At 38.6% G+C, this 22591-nt stretch overlaps 1 protein-coding gene across 1 annotated transcript in view; it reads right to left on the reverse strand.

Annotated features, from left to right (window-relative positions):
* The window catches only part of TMEM26 (transmembrane protein 26), a 49146-nt gene extending 27162 nt beyond the window's left edge, over positions 1-21984 (reverse strand). The window contains 4 exon segments of the mRNA XM_027596726.2: positions 5086-5164; positions 20261-20883; positions 20968-21085; positions 21968-21984. Of these exon segments, the coding sequence (XP_027452527.2) occupies positions 5086-5164; positions 20261-20451 (270 nt within the window). The 5' untranslated portion in view covers positions 20452-20883; positions 20968-21085; positions 21968-21984.
* Positions 21985-22591: the final 607 nt, after the last annotated feature.

The following is a 22591-nucleotide window of genomic DNA, read 5'->3' on the forward strand; positions in this document are numbered from 1 at the left end:
TTTTCCCATTGGATATTCTTTCCTGCTTTGTTGAAGATTAACTGATGATATAATTATGGGTTTATTCCTGGGTTTTCTATTCTGTTCTATTGATCTTTGTATCCCGTTTTGTTCCAGTACCATACTGCTTCTAATTACTACAGCTCTGTAATATAACATGAAGTCTGGAATTGTAATGCCTCCAGCTTTGCTTTTCTTTTTCAAGGTTGCTTAGAGCTATTCAGCGTCCTCGGTTCCATGCGAATTTTAGGATTGTTTGTTCTGGTTCTGTGAAAATTGCTATTGGTATTTGAAAGATGTACCATTCATGGAGTGATAGTTGGGGTTGCTCTCTTGAACCCTGGACCAGTTTTAGAACAAATAAATAGTGGCAGCATTAAAACATGTATGATCCTGGTCAAAACATCTATTCTAAGAGTTTATTTCTTGTCCAGAAGGCTCTTTATCTAAAATACCATTTGCTTAAGTAGGTAATCCAATCATCTTCAATCTTGCCTGTTAAGCACTGAAACAACCAAAAAAATTAACATGTTCCTCTATCAAAATACATATTTTAGTGTCAGTTTAGAGGTCAACTTAGGTTTCTGGAAAATTTGACAAAGACCCAAACTAAATGTTTTTCCCTTTTTGTTCCTTCGTTTTGCATGTAAATTTCTACAAGTGAGCTGTGCATGATTTTTATCCAGATGCTGGGAATCTGAGGTAGAGAAAAAGTATGTAAGAGAGAAAAAGAGCAGCACTTGAAAATATAAGTGTAGCTAATGATTATTTCACAAGCTGTTTTAAAAAAAAATGTTGAAGATTTTTTTAAACACCTGCAGGGCTAACATACTTTTGAAACACAGATATACATCTACACACATCACTACCATCACTACCATCACCACCGCATATCCATGGTAATATATTTGGATTTAAAGAGAAACTAATTTTTAAAAAAATGCTAACGCTGTAAGAAGCGTATTTTTCTTAATTATTCTGGATACTGCCTCAATCATTCTATAAGCTCCTTGAAAAAGTAGAAGTCTGTCTAAGAAGCTATTTTTTTTCTACTCCCCATCAAAACAACTAGTGTTATAGGTGAAATGACAAGAATACTTAGGAAAAATGGCCATGTGCCATATCTCTAAGAGCAAAAATCCAGCTGTTTGCACACTTTTTTTCTGTACAGCTAAGGCTCCAAAAAAAGATAATGAAGATAAAAAATTAAATCTTTGAACCAAGCAAAAAATCCTCATTGCAGAGTGGCTTTTTGAGAATCAAATAGGCAAGAGGAAACAATTTTGACCACTTTATTCTGTAGGCATGAAAGCAGACTATTTATTAAAAGTGATGACCTTGATATGTTTTTTCTAACATCCTTAAGACCAAAAATCCATAGACATCTGATTATTACTTTTTTTTAAATTTTTTATTGTTATGTTAATCACCATATATTACATCATTTGTTTTGGTGTAGTGTTCCATGATTCATTGTTTGTTCATAACACCCAGTGCTCCATGCAGAATGTGCCCTCTTTAATACCCATCACCAGGCTAACCCATCCCCCTACCCTCCTCCCCTCTAGAAACCTCAGTTTGTTTTTCAGAGTCCATCATCTCTCCTGGTTCGTCTCCCCCTCTGACTTACTCCCCTTCATTCTTCCTCTCCTGCTATCTTCTTCTTTTTCTTTTTTCTTAAAATATGTTGCGTTATTTGTTTCAGAAGTACAGATCTGTGATTCAACAGTCTTACACAATTCACAGCGCTCACCGTAGCACATACCCTCCCCAATGTCTATCACCCAGCCACCCCATCCCTCCCACCCCTGACCACTCCAGCAACCCTCAGTTTGTTCCTGAGATTAAGAATTCCTCATATCAGTGAGGTCATATGATACATGTCTTTCTCTGATTGACTTATTTCACTAAGCATAACCCCCTCCAGTTCCATCCACGTCGCTGCAAATGGCAAGAATAGACATCTGATTATTAAAAAAAAAAAGTCATCTGCCCTGCAGTGGCAAATAGCTTTGTAGTCCATATTATGATATTGCAACCTGAGTCCCATTCCATTCTTGTAATTCTACTTGTTACAAATTGATGAGATTTTCCTTCAAGGGGCAGTCGCATTAGGACTCCAAAGAACAACTGGTTTGATTCCTACAACATAATCTGACTAGTATTGTTTTTATGGTGATATTGTTTCCATTTAGCAGTGTATAGGTGAGTTCATGTAGATGATCTGGGTACCAACAAGCCACTTTTTCATGGGCTGTGTCTTAAAAATTCTTATTAGCTTCAAGAATATTCCTTTGGGTCAAACCAGACCCTAATACCATCAAGACCAGAAAGTTTCCATTGCTTTAATTGTGCCACTTCATATATAGACCTAAGAGTGACAGTCATAACTATTGTCATAATCATCTTGTTTCCAGTCATGTAGACCTAGCCAGATGCAGAAATGAAGGTACAGAACTGATCACCTAGGAGGAATGTCTTTATGAGGTAGTCAGGATGTTTTCCTAATGCCAAGACATAGGTTAGAACATTCAGGATGTAGAATAAATTGAAAATGTTAGAGGGAATTAAATTACTCTCCTGTCATGAAAAAAAAATCAGATGATTTTGATGAGAACTCCTCTAAAACATAGAACACATAATTGAGAAGAGCAGTATGGTTTAACAGAATAGAGATTAAGACCTAGGTGCTAAGCCCCAGAACTGTTGTTGATTAGCTGTGTGGCCTTGAGAAAATTATTTAACCTTTCTGAGTCTCAGGGTCCTCTTCTATAAAATAAAAATATATATACCATGCCGAACTTATAGAGTTGCTGAATTCATAAAGGAAAAAATGTATTTGGAAATACTTTGAAAGGAAAAGTGGCTATTATCACAACCAAATTTTTTTAAATGAATGGACTAAGAGAATTGCTGTACCTCCCTTTATTCTGCCATTTCTCATTTCTTTAAATGCAATTCCAATACTGTTTTGTCTCCCTTTCTCTTACTTTTTTCTACTTCCATCCTCTGCCCACCCTGCCCAATTCAATCTTTGGGCATTCACTTTAATTCTTAGTGTCAAAATGAGTCAAATCCTTTACTACAAAGATCCAATTTCTTTAGTATGAAAATTAGAGAGGTACTGCCTGGGGCTCAAAAATCTTTTTTTATTAAAAAGAGAGCTTTTGGTTGCATGCTATTTGTTGTAATGGGATTTGACCTGTATATCAATTAATTGTGCAATGCATTTATATTATAAAAGCATTTGGGGAAATGAATTGTTATTGTGGATGATAGTCATGTTATAGAATTGGATGTGAAGGAAAGAAATGATTCAAATCACCAGAGCTTATTTCCATACCCTGAAAGTAGTAAGTAGTAAGGAAATTGAAACAGTCCTCTAACTCCTTATGGTATAGTTTTTTAAAAACCATGATAACTTGAACCAGCCAATTTAGTGTTACAAAAATATTTTGCTACAGTCATAAAGATAGCCTATGACTTTAATATTTTTTAAATAGGGGACTTAAAGCAGATAAATGTTTCTTCATGCCTATTTTACTGGTATGTGCTTGTGGAATTCTTCAGAAATAGTCCACATGTCTAAATTTCCCTGTGTGTGCCTAAAATTTAGAGCAAGCATTTTCCAGATAAGGTTTGAGTATCTGAAACATACATCAGAGGCTTAACTTTACTATAAAATGACCAACTGCAGCAAAGAAATCTGCATAGTGGCAAATTCTTATCTTGAATAATGCATTGTATCAATGAAAGTACTATAATAATATTATATCATAACTACCCCTTATCTGTAACATAGTCCCATAACCTGAGCCCAGAAGATGCGAAGTCCAGGCTGGAATCTGCTAGAGTCTGCCCTCTGCAGGGTTGTACAGGAACAGTAATAGCAATAGATTGTGAATCTAGTCCAGATCCTGATACCTAAGGTTGCCCATGTAAGAAGCAACTCACTTAAAAATTAGTAGCTCTTGCTGTGAATTGTGCAAGACTGTTGAATCACAGATCTGTACTTCTGAAACAAATAATGCAATATATGTTAAGAAAAAAAAAAGAAGAAGATAGCAGGAGGGGAAGAATGAAGGGGAGTAAGTCAGAGAGGGAGACGAACCATGAGAGACGATGGACTCTGAAAAACAAACTGAGGGTTCTAGAGGTGAGGGGGGTGGGGGAATGGGTTAGCCTGGTGATGGGTATTAAAGAGGGCACGTTCTGCGTGGAGCACTGGGTGTTATGCACAAATAATGAATCATGGAACATTACATCAAAAACTAATGATGTAATGTATGGTGATAAGCATAACAATAAAAATTAAAAAAATTAGTAGCTCTTTCTCTGTATATAGATGAGGGACTCTCATTGGAAGCCATTGTTTATTTTTTAAGTCAGTGTGATCCTAATACCTATAGCCCAACTTTCCCAGTGGTGGGTCTCATACTCCTCTCCTTTACCCTTCATGTCTGCTCCTGGTGGGTCTCATACCCTCTCCTTTACCCTTCATGTCTGGCTCCAGAGTAGAATTCCTATTTCACTAAAACAGCTCATGGGGGTCTCAAAAAGGAATCTTTTGTAATCTGTAAGGCCTGTATTTTAAGACAGACTGTTTCAAATATCCGTCCCAAGTTTGATTGCATTTTACAGAGCAGAGTCTAGACGATGGGGTTTCTTTTTAGTTTTTGCTACTTTTAAAAATGTCATTTTATAGGATGCTAGATTATCGAGCCCTGCCCATTCTTAGTACAATATAGAAACTCATTGGATCTGCAAAGTTAACCAAATTTTTACACACAACCCTCCCCTACCCCATGTAAATGCTAGCATATTGGGGGCCGGGGGTGCTTAGGAACAAGATCTTTAACATAAGTTGTTAATTAATTATGTAATCTTAAATCTTAAACATATGTAACATCTTTATTGGTTTTGATAGATGATGAATTCACTTTCTTTTGCTAATGGCCTCTTACTTATTCAATTCTTGATAACTCCAATTCCTTTGAAAAGTGCATTTCTGAAATAAATTGGATTATGGTATGAAAGTAGTTTACTGATGAATATTCCACTTTCCTACTTTCCAAAGGGACATACCTGGGTCTCATCGTGCATTTCAAGAAGCCATAATGATGGAACAATGCTAATCAGATATAAAAATATGGCTGGTGAAAACCTGTAAAAGAGAGGAAAAAAGATAGTTCAGTTTTTACAAAAAGATTATTTTTAAAGAAAGAAAAACAAATACACATACCCTGATCACATCAAGTCAAACCTTTTAACCTCAAATGTTTATTTCAATGGGGAAAAAACCATTATGTTATTTCTGCCATATGGATTATAGAGAAATAAAGTAACTGCAAAAGGCAATAGCAGCTGTCATTCTCACTGAATTTCTAATCCAATTAATAGAAGTTAATTTTAATATGATTTAATGGGACACTGCCAACTAGTTTCAGGCACAAAACTGGATATTTTGTATTTAATATGTTTTACAACAAGCAAATACAGCAATAGTAAATCTTGGATTTTTCAACATTGCAATTATAGGAAGATTGACTACACTTTTTAATATTAACCTAGGCTTCTGAAAGCTCAAATAGTAACATCCTGCTAGAACACAAAAATCAGATGATAATGAATGGGAATGAGCCAAATCAACTGACTTTGTGTATATCTGCTAAATCTAGTAAAAATAAAAATGCAAACAAACAAAAACAGATGAAGTGCTTAGTATTGTTTTAAAAAGCTACCTGTATTCATTATTTTCTGGCTTAAAATTCAGAGGGCAGTCCAAAGAGTTTGACTTGTATAGTCAAACATATTCAGGTTCAAATACCAGTTTTGCCAGTGACTCTGTCTGCTTCCCAGTCCACAAAATGGAGACAGTCACTGTATTAGTCAGCTTGGACTGCTGTACCAATGTACCAGAGATTGTGTAGCTAAAACAACAGAAATTTATTTTCTCACAGCTCTGGAGGTGGGAAGTTTGGTGAGGTCTCCCTTCCTGGCTTATAGACAGCCACCTTCTTGCTGTGTCCTCACATGGCCTTTCCTTGGGGTATGCATATCACAAGCAGAGAGAGACAGAGATCTCTCTCTTCTCCTCTGAAAAGTCTACCAATCTTATTGGATTAAGATCTCACCCTTATGACCTCATTTACCCTTAGTAACTTCCTGAAAGCTCTGTCTCAAAATAGATTCATACTAGGGGTTAGGTTTCAACATAAGAATTTTTGGGAAACACAATTCCGTCCATAGTGGTCACATTTATCTCACAGAGGTCTTTATTATATTTTCTGTAAAGCAGTGCCTGGTAGAGGTGAGTATTCCATAATAGATAACTACTAACTACTATTAGTATTTTTATAGGACATTATACAATGAAAATATGCCCTTAGAAATTTGAAATAAGATAAAAATAATATACTTTCTAAATTTATTTCTTAAAACTGCACTTCATTTTAGATTGGACTATTGCTTTATAGGCCACCTCAAAGAAAAAATTGTAAGTTAATATAATTTTATTAAAATACTTTTAGTATATGCATGTGATGGTTTAAAATGACCTGAAAAATAGAAATGTTAATTGCTCAACAAATAGAATTATTTGAGATGAAATGGTATTAAAACCATATTATTATAATCCAGGAGAAAAAAGTGAGCAAACCTAAATGGAAGAGAACATCTAGAATGGACTTTTCCAAGGCTGTTAACCCTTTCACTAATATTGCCTTTCAGCTTCTGGAAAGAAGGAAGAAAGGACAAAAGAAAGTGAGGTCTTTATAAAAAATCAATATTTAATAGAGACACTCCTCCACCTTTGATTTCCTGAAAAAAAAATCAATTTTGAAACAAAAGGCTATGGGCATGATATTATTGAAAGCTGAGGTGGAAGATGGCTGGGTGACAGAGAGCAACATAGCAAAAGCCCTCATGTTGAACATACTCTTAAAAAGAAAAGGGAAAATTAATTCCTTGACCTTACATATCAAGGGAAACACCAGGAGAGAGTATTTCCTTTGTGAGATTGAGAAAAGAAATGAATTCCTGTTGCAAGGACATTTGGAATACATAAATGTTTGTTCGGCTATGTCAAATGTTGACTGGATTGCAATTTTATTGACTCTCTTGGAATTAATTTTGGGATTGACTCCCCTAGAAATACCATTACAGTAATATCTAGAGAAACCATGGACTGAACATATAATAACTCTTGAAAGAGGTTAAACATGAAACAAACAACAACTCTTAACATCTTCTACGCATAAGACATTTCTATAATTGGGAAAACATACTATCCTATTTCAAGGTATTTCCTCTAAATAGGAATCTGGTTATGTAAAAAACAAAACAAAACAACAACAACAACAAAAAAAAAAACTACAAAACAACAACAAACTTCAAGATCCAAGATTTTCTATGTTATCTGCTACAGAACATCTAAATTCCATAATCTGACATTAAAGCCTCCATATTCTAGTCTTTCCACTTCCTGTTTCTCTTCCTGCACTACATCCTCAAAACAAAACAAAAGGTTTTCTACAAAGTTCCCCTCACTTCAATCTGTCTTCATAGTCTTTTTTTTGACATAAATGAGAAGGGCGTAGAAAGAAGCAATCACACTGAGAGCCCAGGAATTGATCATATTCAACTAAGTCCATAGCCTTTCTCCCCATATGTCCCACCCTCTTAACCAACACTACACCAGAGAGGATTTGCTGGAATTTTAGGAGGCTTCCAGGTAGAGTTCCTGGGGACATGGATAGCACGGCAAAGTGATCAATAGCAAATCACCATCAGGAGCTTCCTCTTCTTCCTCTCCCTGTGGCCGGCCATGGTAGTTGTACAGCTGAAATTAAACAACAAACCTTATGGAGAAAATAGAAGTCTCTCTTATCTAGGGAAGTATTAAAATGTGTCTAATTATATTTTATTTTGGATATGAGGGATACATTTCAGCCACATATAGCATGCGTTTTGTTTGACCGTGCATCCCTCTTAAGAACAAAGTGCTCCGTGCTCTGTCAGCTTGATTAATCTATGAAGAGAGGTTCTGAAATGACTTTAGAGGAAATGTCCTTCCAAATTATGACTGCCTGATTCGGAATGCTCTCCCCTTGCCTCTCTACCATTCAACATCTTACCTGTATTTCAGAGGCATAGCCGGAATTAATCTTAGTTTATATTTCTCTTGTGACCCAACACATTCTCCACTATTTCATGGTTATGTGTATATAAGCCTTAGCTTTCCTAATATAGGCTCCTTGAAGGCAGATTCTGTCTTATATATATTTATATCCCTTCCTTCTTTCTTCTCATTCATCTTTCCCTCTCCTCAGTGGTACCAGGTGTCTTACTAAGTCTTTAATAAATGCTTATTAAGAAAATGCTTAAAGCCTTGAGTGCCTGAATTTATTAATAAAATGGAGGAAATGGAGGGTACTGGCATCTACAAGGACCTTTTTTATTCCCATGTCAGGAGATCCTGGAACAACTATGCTCCTAGAATTGTGGCCATGAGGAATTACTACATAAACCTAGGAGACCCAGATTTGAATCATCTGTTCCAAGGTACATCTTCCAAGGTAGTGGAAATTTGCTACCTTTCCTGTGACTCAGTCCTCATCTATAAAATGGAGATAAAATATCCAGCTCATAGGATGGTTGCAAGGATGAGAGGAGACAGTGTGTGTCATGGGCCTAATAGTGTACAGCTCAACACATGTGTGTTGCTACCTTACCTGGGCTCAGCTCTGCAAGTAAACACACAGCTACACATTCAGTACCTACACTTAAAGAAGACCCAGAGGATACCAGGTCAGAAGGCTGTTTCTTCAAATAACTCACAATCAATCCTATTTTCAAACTATCATTCCCCAAACTGAACCTATTTAAGACATCTTGAATCAAAGGAAATTGTTTGCACTGCTGAGGACGTCATTATCCCTAACTCCACATTTGGTGTTAAGGCAATTCCTGTCATAGAGTCATGGTTTGCCCATGATGGCGTACAAAATGCTGCATGCTCAGGGCCTACCTCTCGGGCTTTGTTGTGTGCCATTTTTCCTCACTGTGGCCCCATAACATTGTTTTTCATTCAGTTCTGAAGAAAACCTACATGCTTTCCCAACTGAGGCCTTCATACATGTATTTCTTTCCCTTGAAAGATCTTTTTACCCCCACTTTCCACCTGATTATTTTCTTCTCATAGTTCATGTTGGGTATATGAGACTCCATGGAAGAACTTCCCTTGCTCCTCCAGTCTAAATTAGATCTCCTTGTTATACGTTACAGCACTCTTCACTTTTATCCTATAGATCTTCAAAATTTATAATTATATATGTGCATATGTGTGTGTGTTCACTGTCACTGAACTGTCTCCCAGCAACTGTAAGTAGTATGAGCACAAAAGTTATGTGTTCATCATTATACCCTCAGCACCTCCCACAGTACTCAGCACAAGATGGGTTCCCCACAAATATTTGTTGATATGATAAGGCCCTGGTTGATTTAAAGTTTCTGTTTTCTTGACACTGCTGCTGGTTTGACTAGAAACCTCTTCTTGAAATATCACCACAAATTGATATTTATCAGAGATTTTGCTGAGGGAAACTAATTATTCTGTTCTTATATGAATTTAATATTATTTTGCTACTATGAAAGATTTAATATTCCAAGGTGACATTCTAGCCATTACTTATTTGCTTGAAGGTTTGCCATATTCTAGATCATGCATTGTCAGTGCAATTCAGTTTTGGAACCAAGGAGAATCCGAACTCTAAAAATTAAAAACTAGGCCTGATCCTACCTTTTCCTATGTAATTAATCAAATTGCATGCCTTTCCTTAGGAGCTACCAAATAATTTTATTCCAATCTTTATGTCTCAATGGCATCAAAAGTAAGTCAATGCCAAGTGCTTTGTATAAAGTCTAATACCATAGAGGGGGCTAGCCAACCCAGAAATAACTTAAATCAGGTTTCTGGATACTTGTTTATGAAAATAAGATATACTATTTATTAATAAGCTAACAAAAACTGATAAACTTATGGTAAATTCATAAGACATGTCCAAGTGGAAAATTTTTATAAAATGTGTAATACCCTATTACTAATCAGCTCTCTGGTCTTAAAGACTCAAATATACTATGATACCAATTACCACTATCCTGTCAGAATACAAAGGTGCCCAACATTAATACTTTAATGACAAATTATTTTGCTTAGTTTTTTTTTTTCAAATTAAAATCTTTCCAAAGATATTCTTTCTCTCCACAGAAGTTTGGTGTTTTTGTTTTGTTATTTATTTATTTATAATTTTTTTAAAAGACTGTATTTATTTATTTGACAGAGAGAGAGAGAGTGCACACACACGTGGGCAGAGGGGCAGGCAGAGGGGCACGGAGAAACAGGCTCCCCACTGAGCAGGGAGCCTGATCATGACCTGAGCCAAAGGCAGCTGCTTAACCAACTGAGCCACCCAGGAACCCCCCTGTTTTGTTTTTTAAACCACAGCCTTTATCCAACTCACCGGTTCTCTTAAAGTACATGGCAGGAGCAACGTCTTACAGGATTTTTTTCTCTATTTGTTTATGTACTCAGTTACCTGCTAGACACTGCCCTGAGCTCTTAAAGAGCTAGTCTCATTTTTTTGTTTCATCCAAAAATAAAATATTATTTATCATACAAAGTTGTCATTTCAACAAATTACAGTGTTTTTCACAAAATGATGATGTCATGACATTTAGCAGTTTAGCCCTACAAGGGGTCTTATTTACTTTGGCTCACCATTAGTCTAAAATTAGGGTTCCATTTTCTTTTTTCTAAAAAATGACAGTTATCATTTTCTTATTGAGAAAGTAAGCTTCGTTCCTTTTAGAAACCTATTACAATATAAATAAGCAAATAGAAAAATTAACCATAATATCCCCGTTATCCTGTTTGGCTTTTCCCTTTGCAAACAGTGAGGATTCTAGTCTTCTAATCATATGCATAGATCTGAAAATAGATAATATTTAAGTGAAGCAAAACTAATGTTCCAAGATTACTTTGGTGTGGATCACCATTTTATTTGTACTTCATTCCTCAGTATTTCCTATGTTGGAAAGGCAGATTGGAGTTGTAAGGATACTAGACCCAAGTTTCACAGTCTCACATTAAACTGCCTTGAATGTCCTCAATAAAATTTCCAGAGCACTTTATAATAATAGTCCTATTTTCATGGAAATGAAGAAACTAGGTCAAGATACCCTTTCATGAGCCCCCGAACAGTGTCTGACAGTTTAAGGATTGTCTAGACGTCCTCCTTTCACAAGACTGCTTCTGTAAGTGGGCCTCAACATCCACGATTTCCATCTGGCTGCTCAGCAATGGCTCAGTGTCAGTCCACGGCAGCAAGAGTGGACTGCATGACAGCCTCCACACACACCTGAAGATGCTCTTGTAGAACACAGGACTCCAGACACCTGGGAAGGCACAAATCCAACCCCAGATACCACCCATTTGTCTCCGTAAGCAGACACCCTCCCAGTCACAACCTTCCCAGAGCCTTTGCTTGTGCCTGGCCATTAGGGAGGGGAGGGGGCCACAACCAACTGGACATAGGCTCATGAGAACTCCCTCTGAAAGGAAAATTGAATAAGGGGTGAGCATGTTTTAATGGGTGCCCAAGTCAGATGATTGGTTTGTCTTGTCCATGATCTTCTGGGAGAGCAGGTGAAGTACAAGATCACAGGAGACCAGGAGGAATTTCACATGGGCTGGGAATGCCCATTCTTTATGCCTTGAAAGCCCTTCACAAATGCCCACATTTAGGTTTTGCCAAGAGAATACTTCTGAAGGTGAATAGTAGGGCTCTTCATTGTAATTTTCATTGTTTGTTATTGCCAATTGTTTTTCTAATAAAGTCATATTCCCAAATTATGATATAAACTGGCAGCAAAATTAGTTCTAGATACTTCACTTAAAATTTTCCAAAAGGATATCTAAAGCAAGAACAAGTTTTATTAAATTTCAAGTTGCTCACCTTCAAAACTCAGCATATGCTTTAGTATGACTAAACAAATTATAGGAACAAAATATGCATCAATTTTAGGATCTATGTACTATTTTTCTCACTTCTGAGTCAAAGAAAATCATAACATCTTAAATGAATTGGTTCTAACTGAAACCCTAAGTACTGCCATCATGATGTTCCCTCAACCTGAAAAACCCTTCTCTCTTCTCTTCGCTCTTGTAAAATCCCCAGCTACTACAAAGGCCAATACATAACTCACTTACCTGAGAAGTTTTCCTTGTCTAACAAGCCTACCGTAATGATCGTATCTTTATTCTGCAGACATTCTGCAGTCTTGGACTTAATTTGTAGAAAATTATTTGGTTCTCAGGGTGTTGTTTTTTCCTGTTCTCATATAACTGCATGTATTTTATATTCCTTCAAGAACATCATTATAGCACTTAGTACAATAAATGATTGTTTAATGATTAAGTGAACTTTAGTGCTAATGACTACAGGAATTTTAATGGTCTCTGAGAGGATAAAATGCATGATGGATGTTATTTATGTAATGCTGTAACTCATTTCATTCTATAAAAGACAGTGGTATTTCTGTTCTGTAGAAGAGATTGTTTCTTCACTTTAGGACCAAAAATAAATGCGCTCGAGGATTTTCCCCCTCTTCTGTTTTGTTTTACACCCTGTTTTGGCTTTCCAAGCATGTCTGCTTATGCAAGAGTGTTTCTGAGCCATGTCCATGTGTAGTCTGGACTTTCTACATTCCATTCTAAGCAAAATCACCCCAGAGCTCACTTTCAGGTCACCCCAATTTTGAACAAAATACTTTGACCCTTTCCCCACTATAGGGAATCCTTGATCCTAAAAATCTATGTAGTCGTATTTTCCACAGACAAATCCCAATCTGCTTATTGAATGCAGAGCACAAGAAATCAGCTGATGGAGTTCAGTGCTGGGTTGGGGACGTCTCTGAGCTTTTGCTTCCTTCTGTGCAGGTAGAAGCAAGAATAGTACCTCCAGGGCTCTAGTGAGAACTGAATAAGGTAATGCGGGCAATGTACCTTCCTGGCTCAATAAATGTGAGTGCTCACGGGATGTTAGGAATTGTTTTTGTGATTTAGTATGACTAGTTGTGGCCTTAGACAAGTGATAGAGCCTTGCTGGGCAGCAGTGTCCTCATCATAAAATGGTAATAGAGAGAAAAACTATCTCCTAGGGTCATCATGAGGATCACTGACATAATGGATGTAAAGCAGGCTTGGAGCATTGTCAGTACCCAGTAATTGATAACTGTTTCCACCCCCATTGTCACCATCACCATCACCTTCATCATCATGCTCATCACTACTATTAACGGGCTGTCAGAAAATGGCACAGCCAATTTATTAGGAGGCTATTCGAGGTAGATTAAAACAGGTATGTGAGACAGAAGGCTCAATCAGGGACATAAGAAAGCAAAGGAATACTGAAGGGCCTGACCAGGACTGGCAGCAATGCTGATGGTAGAAAGGACTATTTTCCCCTAAGGAATACTAATTTTTATTCTAATAAGCATTCAACATTATGTCAGTTGTACACCCGCTGTCTTTTTGAAATTAGTCAGACAAACTGAAGATAAAATACAACACCCTTCCCTAAACTACTACCCTAGGTTTGTATTCAGAGAAAAGAAACCAAATCAGTTCCCACCCTGGTTTTTTATATTAACAATTTGTATGTGCTTAATATTACTTCAATGCAACTTTTAAAGAAAGTTCAATTTTTGATACCTGCATATAAAAACCCCTATGTTATTTAAAAACAAAACACTGGTTTTCTTTAACAAAATAACTAATATTCCCTAGATCTAACTCTCCTGACACCAGTACTCCAGAGAAACTTCTGGAGTAATGAGGGACATGCACCTGGGGAGAAGAAACCTTGAGGGAAAGGTGAATTTTCCATTGTTGGAAAAGAAGTTAAACTATTCAGATTTGTCCTGATGCTGTATGCAAATAATGGCACTGCATGAGAAGGAGAAATGCATGAAATTCAGAAGGAAGGATATATTTATACTGGCTCATGGGAGCTGCCCACACCAATTTGCACTTTGTTTTTCTCCCTGTCAAGTACAAGAAGTTACAAAATATTAGAACCTTAATTTTTAGTTCTAAATGTCTCTGTTGAACATACTCTTAGAAAAAGCATGGAAATCACTTTAATGGTTCAGTTTCCTGGGGGTCCCATTCTAAATACACACATAATTATTGCTTTGATCCCAAGTCTGTTGTGAAATAAAAGAAGAAAATATGACTTTTTCTTAGGAGTGAAGCACAGTACTAATTCAAGTTAAGATAAGACTCTTCTTCTTAAACCATGACTCAGATAACTAAAAACAAAGTCATTAACTAATAACATTCAATGTGTGCTTCCAAAAAAGATGCAAACCTCAGTCATCCTTGTGCATTGAGTTCAAGGCTCAGGATGTAAAACCCATATACACAAACAACATGTGAAGACAATGAATATTATAAAACTCTGGATACACACTGCAGACAGGGCTGATAAATCCAATGCATAGTGGAAAGTGTTCCTAAATTAACTTAAAAGCTAAACAGAGATTTCAAGAAATCTGGATAGCAAGTGTGAACAATGAGAGAAATAGTCTATCTGCTGGGAGAATTTCCATTGCCCAAGTTGGTCATATGGAAATCATAGGGTCTCCTTCTAAATCCCTCCATTTCATCCTCCCTGACATCCAAAAAGATAAGCAGGAGAAGAGTGCTTTTATTTCCCAACTTTCTCACTGGCATTTTCATAAACAATTTTGATGAAGGAAGATACATATTGTCAAACACTACAGAATGACAAAGATTCTCCTACACTACCCAAGACTTGTTCAAGGTTAGGCTTCATACAGTTTCTGTCAAGTCTAGGTTTCCACTTCTGCTATTGTACCTTCTAAATACAATTGAGTATTCAAAACAGATTTCATTGAGTTTTTTTTGTTTGTTTGTTTGTTTTGTTTTTTTTACAAAATTGGCTTAAATTTGAAATCAGTTTAGGATAGAATCTCCTCTGATTCCTAATTTGTCTTTCCTGTTTTTAGTTGGGAGCCACCCAGACATTGCCTAACACATGGTGTTTCAAATGAGATACAGTAACAATATAAAATTTAGAAGGAATTTTTCACTTGGAGCAAGGACATGGGGAAGAGTAGATATCAGGAAGAAGAGGAAAGAAAGGCAGTTTTATCTGTCTTCTGGGGGGTATGTCAGAAATGTCCCAGGGCACACTTGGCCCTTCTCTCTCTCTTTTTTCATCACCCTGGCTCTTCCCACACTGGCTCCTTCTCCTTTCTAAATAGATTCAGCTCAGATGTCCCCTCCCCAGCGAGGCCTCTCTGACCACCTAGTGGAGTCTTCTCCCTGCTCCTTCATCCCTCTGTAACTGCTACCGCTGAGTCCTCCCGAGTTCAGATCACTCATTTGTTACTTATTAGCTCACTTGTTTCTTACTGACTTCTTTATTTGCTGAGTCCCTGGACTAAAATGGGAGTTCCTTCAGGGCGGGATTTTACCTGTTTTATTCACCTCCATATTCTTGACACTCAAACAGTGTCTAATACCTATTAGCTGTTTCACATATGTTTGCTGAATGAAGACTGATAAGGCTGTGTGCTTCCTCTAAAGATACCTGCTCAAGGTTCCTACACTCACCTGCCTCAGGATGTCCTTTAACTACACGGCCTTTGCACTCCTGTCTCTTACTCATTTCTCCTGCTCCAGCTCAAATGCCATGATGGCCCTTCTCCCTACCCAACCCACCCCCGTACACTTCATCACATCCTTTCTCCTCTAAACTGTTGGACCCCTGATACCCCTGCTACTTCAGTTGACAGCTCATAGCTCTGTGCCTCAGTTTCCTCATCTAAAAATGGGGGAAAACAGAGAAACAGGAAATCATTGCAGCTGCTGTCAGGAGCGCATGGAATAATCTGTGTAGGACACTTGGAAGAGCCTGGGCATCAGCAAATGCTAAATATTCATAATTATTCCCATATATTTGAACACTTAATCAGAATGCTACCTTTCATTTTAAAATCTCAAATATGTTTGTTGTCTGTTTCTTCTGCCTGTTCACACAGCGTCTAGCAGAGTATCACATGTACTTATTGGGTAATTCAACAAATAAACATTTGATTAAGCTCAATAAAGGAAAAAGGAAAGAGATATAATGAAGAAAGGTGACCAAGTAAGTGAGGTATTTTATTAGCTCAATTATATTTACCTTATATTCTTGAAATTCTGATGAGGAAAGCTCAGTGCTTCAAATTCAGTACTTTTGCCAATAAATTCAACTTAGATCTCTATTAATTCTCAGATACCACCTGCTTTCAAGTGAACAGTCTTCAAACTTGTCACAATCTTGGTCATTTTTCTAACACCTGAAGACTATTTTATCAGTATTGGCGAATAAGCAACAGAAACACTGTCTCGTGTTTGACTTTACCTAAATGGTAATTCATAGATCTATTGGATTGTTACCTGGACAAAAGAAAATAAAATCAAGAAACAATAAAGCAAGTGATACTCATCTCCATCTTATAGGAGTGTAAGTGAAATGTGCACGTGAAATTAATAAATACCAGGTAAAAAGGAGCCAATTCCACCAGCACACATTCATTGGGCTTAACAAGGGATGTGTCGTTGTCTTACCCTCTCTATCCTATAGGATTCCAACAAATTAAACTTCTCCAACTGCAAGTTATTAGTGTTGACGTAATGTTGCTGTCGCTGGACAGCTGAGCTCAGCAGCACTAGTTCTGTTTCCTTTCCAAAGGAGAGCTAAAGAAACATTCCTTTGACAAGTGTAATATGTTTGCTATGTTTCAGGAAATTTTTTTCACATTTTCCTCTATAGGTCAATGTATCATTCCAATGTATCATTCCACTGATTTATGTGGGGCCAGGTGCAAATGTTGGTAAAAAGCACAATGTTCAAAGTAGACCAGAGTAGTCTAAAGGAGGTTCATGGATCTGATGTTCCTGAAAAGAAATTTTCACCTTCTGTGTGTACGGAGTTTGATCTACCATTCAGGCATTATTTCATTGGTTGATTGATTTAAAGTATGGGAAGGCTTCACCTTCTTCTTCTTCTTAATTTGTAAATGGGTAATGTATTCAACTAATACAAAGGATAATTCTTAGACAAGTCCTTTAAAAAATTAGCCCATAATATACATAATTCTGTAACTTTATTCTCCTCACAACATATCACAGAGATCCTTTGAGGTCAATAGCTAAACTCTAGTGCATTATTTTTAATACCAACAAAATATATACAATATGGGTATATTATAATTTTTCAATCAGTCTATTGATGGATAATCAGATTGTTTTTAGCTTTATTTTTTACTTACAAGATGGAAATTAATATTTTTGTATGTATGCCTTTACATATGACCACCTTGGGTTCTATAGAGTAGTTTCCAAAATATAAGACAATGGATCAAAAGACATATAATATATAGATCTGCATATAGCTCTGTTTATTGACATTCCTAGAGAGATGTCTAGATACTGTCATAATATTTACTTAGCTTTTTTTTTATTTCATCAGTCTTGATTTCCCAATGGAAACTGTTTTTTTTTTTTAACACTCAAGAATAACAAAAATCATGCCTTGCCTTCCTCACAAAACTTCAACCTAGAAATGAAATATGTCTGAAATCAAATACTTTTTAATTGTTACCATGTTATATCAGGGATAATTTTCTATATTTTTTCAGCATCCCATCTTCTGACTTTTTTTCCCCCTCAAACTTAAGACAGAATAGTATGTGAGTTTTGTCCACCACAAAAATGACCACATTTGCAGGCTCAGTAGAACAAAGCATTTAGTAATATCAGTAGAACAAAGCTTCATTAATCAGCTTTCTATTTAGATCATTTACAAAGACTCATTTGTTCCTGAAATTTTACAAGCCAAATCCACTATTTTCTTTGCTTATTTTCAAATATTAGTCTAGGTATTGAGCCAGCACAATTTTTTCAATAAATGCTAAAATATACAGTCCACATCATGGCCTGTTCTGAAATAAAGGTGAGAAATTTTTTTCTACTTTTTGATTCTGAGCCAATGGTTTATTGTCCAGTCCCTCAAGTAAAGTTGTTGGACTTGTATAGACAGAAAATGTGTCCAGTTGACACATAATATTTTTTAATAAGAAAAAAAAGAGAAAAAATCCTGGGATCTAAAAAAAAAAATTCTTTTTTAATTCATCACCCATGAAATATATTATTTCATTTAATTTGTAACAATGTATAAGTACTTATAGATGAGGAAACCAAGGGTCAGAGAGGTTAAGTAACTTGCTCAATGCCTCAGAGCAAATAAGTATTGCTCCATTGCTCCATTTTCCTTCTGATTTTGAGACCACACTCTATACACAAATACATCCTCAGTTCCCTATTTAACATTGATCACCCATTTTTGTCCCAATCTTTTATCGTCTCGTAGTTGTAAGTTGCATACCAGTTAGAACCAGCTGCCAATGATGGTATAGACATGAAGGTAAAGTTTCAACTGGCTACGGTATTTCTACATAACTGGAGGGGAATTTTGACTTAACATGAACGAGGACCTCTGGTCTACTCTTGGAACATGAGGGAGGATATTTTGGGGCCCAGTGGGTTGGTCCCCCTTTTAAGGTTGACCTCTCTCCCAGAAGCTGTGCTGGTTGGTGACAGGACTACCTTCCAAGGAGCACTTTTCAGCCTCAGACCTCATGCTCCTGTTACTGAAGATATTTTCTACCCTAGCATCTTAAAGCTATTCCGTAAAAATTAAATAAATCTCATATGACCTGCTGGATGAACATTTTTCTCTCCTTCTGTTTCTTTAACCCTAAGGCTTATTGGGGAAGCTAATGCCATTTTTCTTTGAGGTTTTTAAAAGGCACATTGGAAAGTACTTCAAATCTTTACTGCTTAATAAGCTGATCATAGCGTGGGGGAGGAGCTATAATAGTCCCATCCTTACCGATTTACATTAGGATTCTACCTGAATAATTTTTTCACTGATAATTCTAGTAATTTTTCAAGAGTGGAAAATTTAGGCAAGATTCACATCATCTTAAGGGACACAACAACACATTCTCACCCTTCGACTGTCATGAGATACACAGCCTTTGCAGTTTAGTATGTAAAAACTGTAGAGAGGGTTTTTTTTCCCCCTTAACATGATGGCTTACTATAATGCCATTTTGTATGTAATTCTTTGACTTGACTAATGGTATTTCTTCTAGCATTAGGTATTTTTAAAAGTATTGACATATATGAAAATATTGCCTTACTTTTTCTTTTACTAATATATACCATACATTTTATTGGATTTTTATATGACCATAGTTTTACTGTTTTTAAAAAATTAATACAGGAAGAGGCCTAGCTTGGAGAAGTTGGATGAAAATCTACTGGGAGTGGAGGGATGGAGGTGGAAACTCTCCGTAAATGGCAAGAGAATCTTTTTCTCAACTCTTCTATTGTCACTCAAGTCTTTAGGGAGGAAATAAAATATCACACAGAACCTTTAAGTTCTTGCAGATTGAGGTTAAGTTTGAACCCTCCTTGCTGGTCCCTCCACCAGCGTGGCAACCCTTCTTTGACAAGATGAACTTCCATTAACCAAGCTCCGAAGGAACCCACCTGGGGCACCTGAAGCTGGTGCCATATGTCAGGGCGCCAGGCTGAAGGGAGTGGGGCGGCACAGAAGTGCTTCGAGGGGCTTCTCGCCCTGGGAGACTGTTCTATGCACACAAGCTCTTAACAGAAGTCGCTTGTACCCAGCGAAACGCATCCCCACACCTGCATGCACCGAATAACGAGCGCACACCCACACACCCCAAGTTCGGAAAGCAGAGCACATGGACATCCCCCTGGCCCCATGACTCCCCTGCTCTAGAGCACCTTCTGCAGAGCAGGCAAGCGCTGCCCTTCTTTATTCAAATCTTCCAAGTTGCTTGGACTGGGTGACACTGGGCCGCGACTGAGCCTTCCCTGTGTTGCCCCGGGAGAGGCAGCACCCTGAGGCACTCCGGCGTGTCCCAGAGATGCGCAAGCATCTCGCGCTCCTAGGAAGCTCCGGGCGAGGACAAAGAGGGTCCGGACAAAGATAGGCGGACTGCGGGGGAGATGAGCTCTTGGGCTGCTGGCGAGTGCCATAGGGAACAGTGCCCAGGGACTCCGCGCGCCCTCCCTTTCCCGGGGTGCGCTCACCATTTGTAGCCTCTCCCGCGCTTGAACTTGAGGGTGAGCCCAGTCTCCAGAAAGAGCAAGAGGTTGAGCAGCGCGAGCAGCCAGTACCGCGGCTCCTTCTTCACCTCGGTCACTCGCCAGATCCCAATCAGAGAGTGCAGCACGAACAGCAGCCGGGTGGCCAGGGCGTTGAGCAGGACCAGTCCCTCCATGCCGGCCCGCGCGCTCTGCCCGCCGCCCCCCGCCCCCAGCCTCCCGCCTGCGCCCCGCGGGCCCCCTCGGGAGCCCCGGAGCCCGCCCGTGGGCGGGAGCGTGACAACTCGAGACCCGCTGCTGCTGCCGTGCCTTCTCAGCCTCCCGAGCCCGGAGAACAGGAGACAGCGGCTCGCCCCTCCCCCAGACTTCCTGACAACTCTCCCAGAGGGGAGAATCTAAACCCAGCCTGTCTAGACTGCTGGGCTTTCCAGGGAGTCTGGGGCTGAGCCTCCGGGGGCTCCGGGGCGTTATTCCCCCGCGCTGCCCACTTCCCTCTCAATCCCGGGAGCCATCCCTGCAATCTACCCCATCCCACCCCCGCAGGGTGTCCTCCAAAACTTCCGGACTCCGAGGGATGGGGTGGAGTGAGGGTCGAGGTGATACATAGCCTGAAAGGGGGGAGGAGGACGCATCTGTGGCATCTCCTCCCTGGCTTTTCCCCCCAAGTAGTTTAATTCACTCACACTTCTTACTGGAACAAGCTGTCATAGTGACTCTAAGCTGGAACGGAGGAGGGCCAAAGAATCCGCTGTCCAAGCAGTTTTAGAAACACTGTTCTTGCGCAGTTCGAAGAATGAAAACTTCACAGGACTAGAGGAAATCAGATGGGGGCTTTCTGAGAGCTGTCCCTGCGCCTCATTTAAGTGAGTGGGTAGCCCGGGTCACTTCCACTCTTTGGTCATGGTGTTATCAAAGCAAAGGGATGTTCTTTATTATGTCGTCCCTACTCTCAACCCCCTCCACCCCCCACTAATTTCTTCTGAAAATTGGAGGGTAGCAAGGCAGGAAGGCAGAGGGGAGAGTGAGGGAGGAGGGAGAAGATAAAGCCAGGGGCTGGACTTGTGGGAGCAACTGGTGCAGCTGGGAACTGTACCCTTGAGGTCAATGACCAATGAATTCAACTCTCGTCTTTCCAGTATCCAAGGTGAAGAGGAAACTGAAGTCAGGGTTTCCCAAAACACCTTCATGATTTCTGTTTCCTTGTTTGGTTTCTTACTGCCTGTACCACCACTTATTTGACATTTTTCTTTAAACGAACTCAAATTTTTACTGAAATGATTTTTAAATGAAACTTTACATCACTTATAAAAGGAAAAACCAGTATAGTAGGTCATAGATGGAAGGTAATTACAAAAACAAAATAAAATGAAACTAGGTTATTGAAATCTCACTAGATATTAATTATTGCCTTCTAAGGCTCTGTACCTCAGCCCCCCTCTTTTTGGGGAGATAAAGAAGTGCCAGTCATATTATTACCAAGCAGGGATATTCTCTTGACCACATTAGTAAAACAGAGAAAAACACAAAAGGAGTATCTTTCTTGGTTAGGTTTATTCAATTTATGGTCATCCCATACCTTTCTTAAAATTAGGTTGAAAACTCTGAATTATATGATCAATGTGTTCATGAGGTGAAAAAAATCCAGTTGCTTAGAAGCTCAGTTATTTCTGATACTGTTATCAGGAAGATTACCTTTTCCCTGTGGGTGTGCATTCTTCCATATCTTAAAGGAAACCCAGCAGTGATTTCCTGGGACGGCTTACCATAGTGCTTTTCATTGTGGGGTGATGGCATAGTGACCAGTGACCTCACACTATTCAGTGACCCACAAGAGCACAGTGCACCAGTGCAGTGGGAGGCAGGGTTGTGTGGACATGGGAGCCTAGAGCCAGGCCAGCTGGCTGCCTTGGAGTCTTGGCTCAGCCACTTAGTAGTGCTATAAATTTTGTACCTCAGTTTCCTCATCTGTATATGGGGTACTAAGCCTATTAACTCACAGGGCCATTGTGAAGATCAAATGAGTTAATCCATATAAAGCACCTGGCAGGTAATAAGTACTTGGTAAACACTGGTGATTATTGCCTGGACCAAGAAAGTTAGTTCTGGGGAACCACTCTTTGATGATCCGAGACAAGAAATACTAGGAATGGAGCAGACAAACATAACACTCATAAGACCTGTCAAACCCTCTGGCTGAACACTACCAGGAACACATCTGTTGCTGAACAAGTTGGGTTTACTCATCTTTTAGGGAGAAAGAGCACATTCCAGGGAGAACTGTGGGCATCTCAGGAAGAAGGCATAAATTAGAAGGAT

The sequence above is a fragment of the Zalophus californianus genome, chromosome 15 (assembly GCF_009762305.2).
Source record: "Zalophus californianus isolate mZalCal1 chromosome 15, mZalCal1.pri.v2, whole genome shotgun sequence".
Taxonomy (NCBI): domain Eukaryota; kingdom Metazoa; phylum Chordata; class Mammalia; order Carnivora; family Otariidae; genus Zalophus; species Zalophus californianus.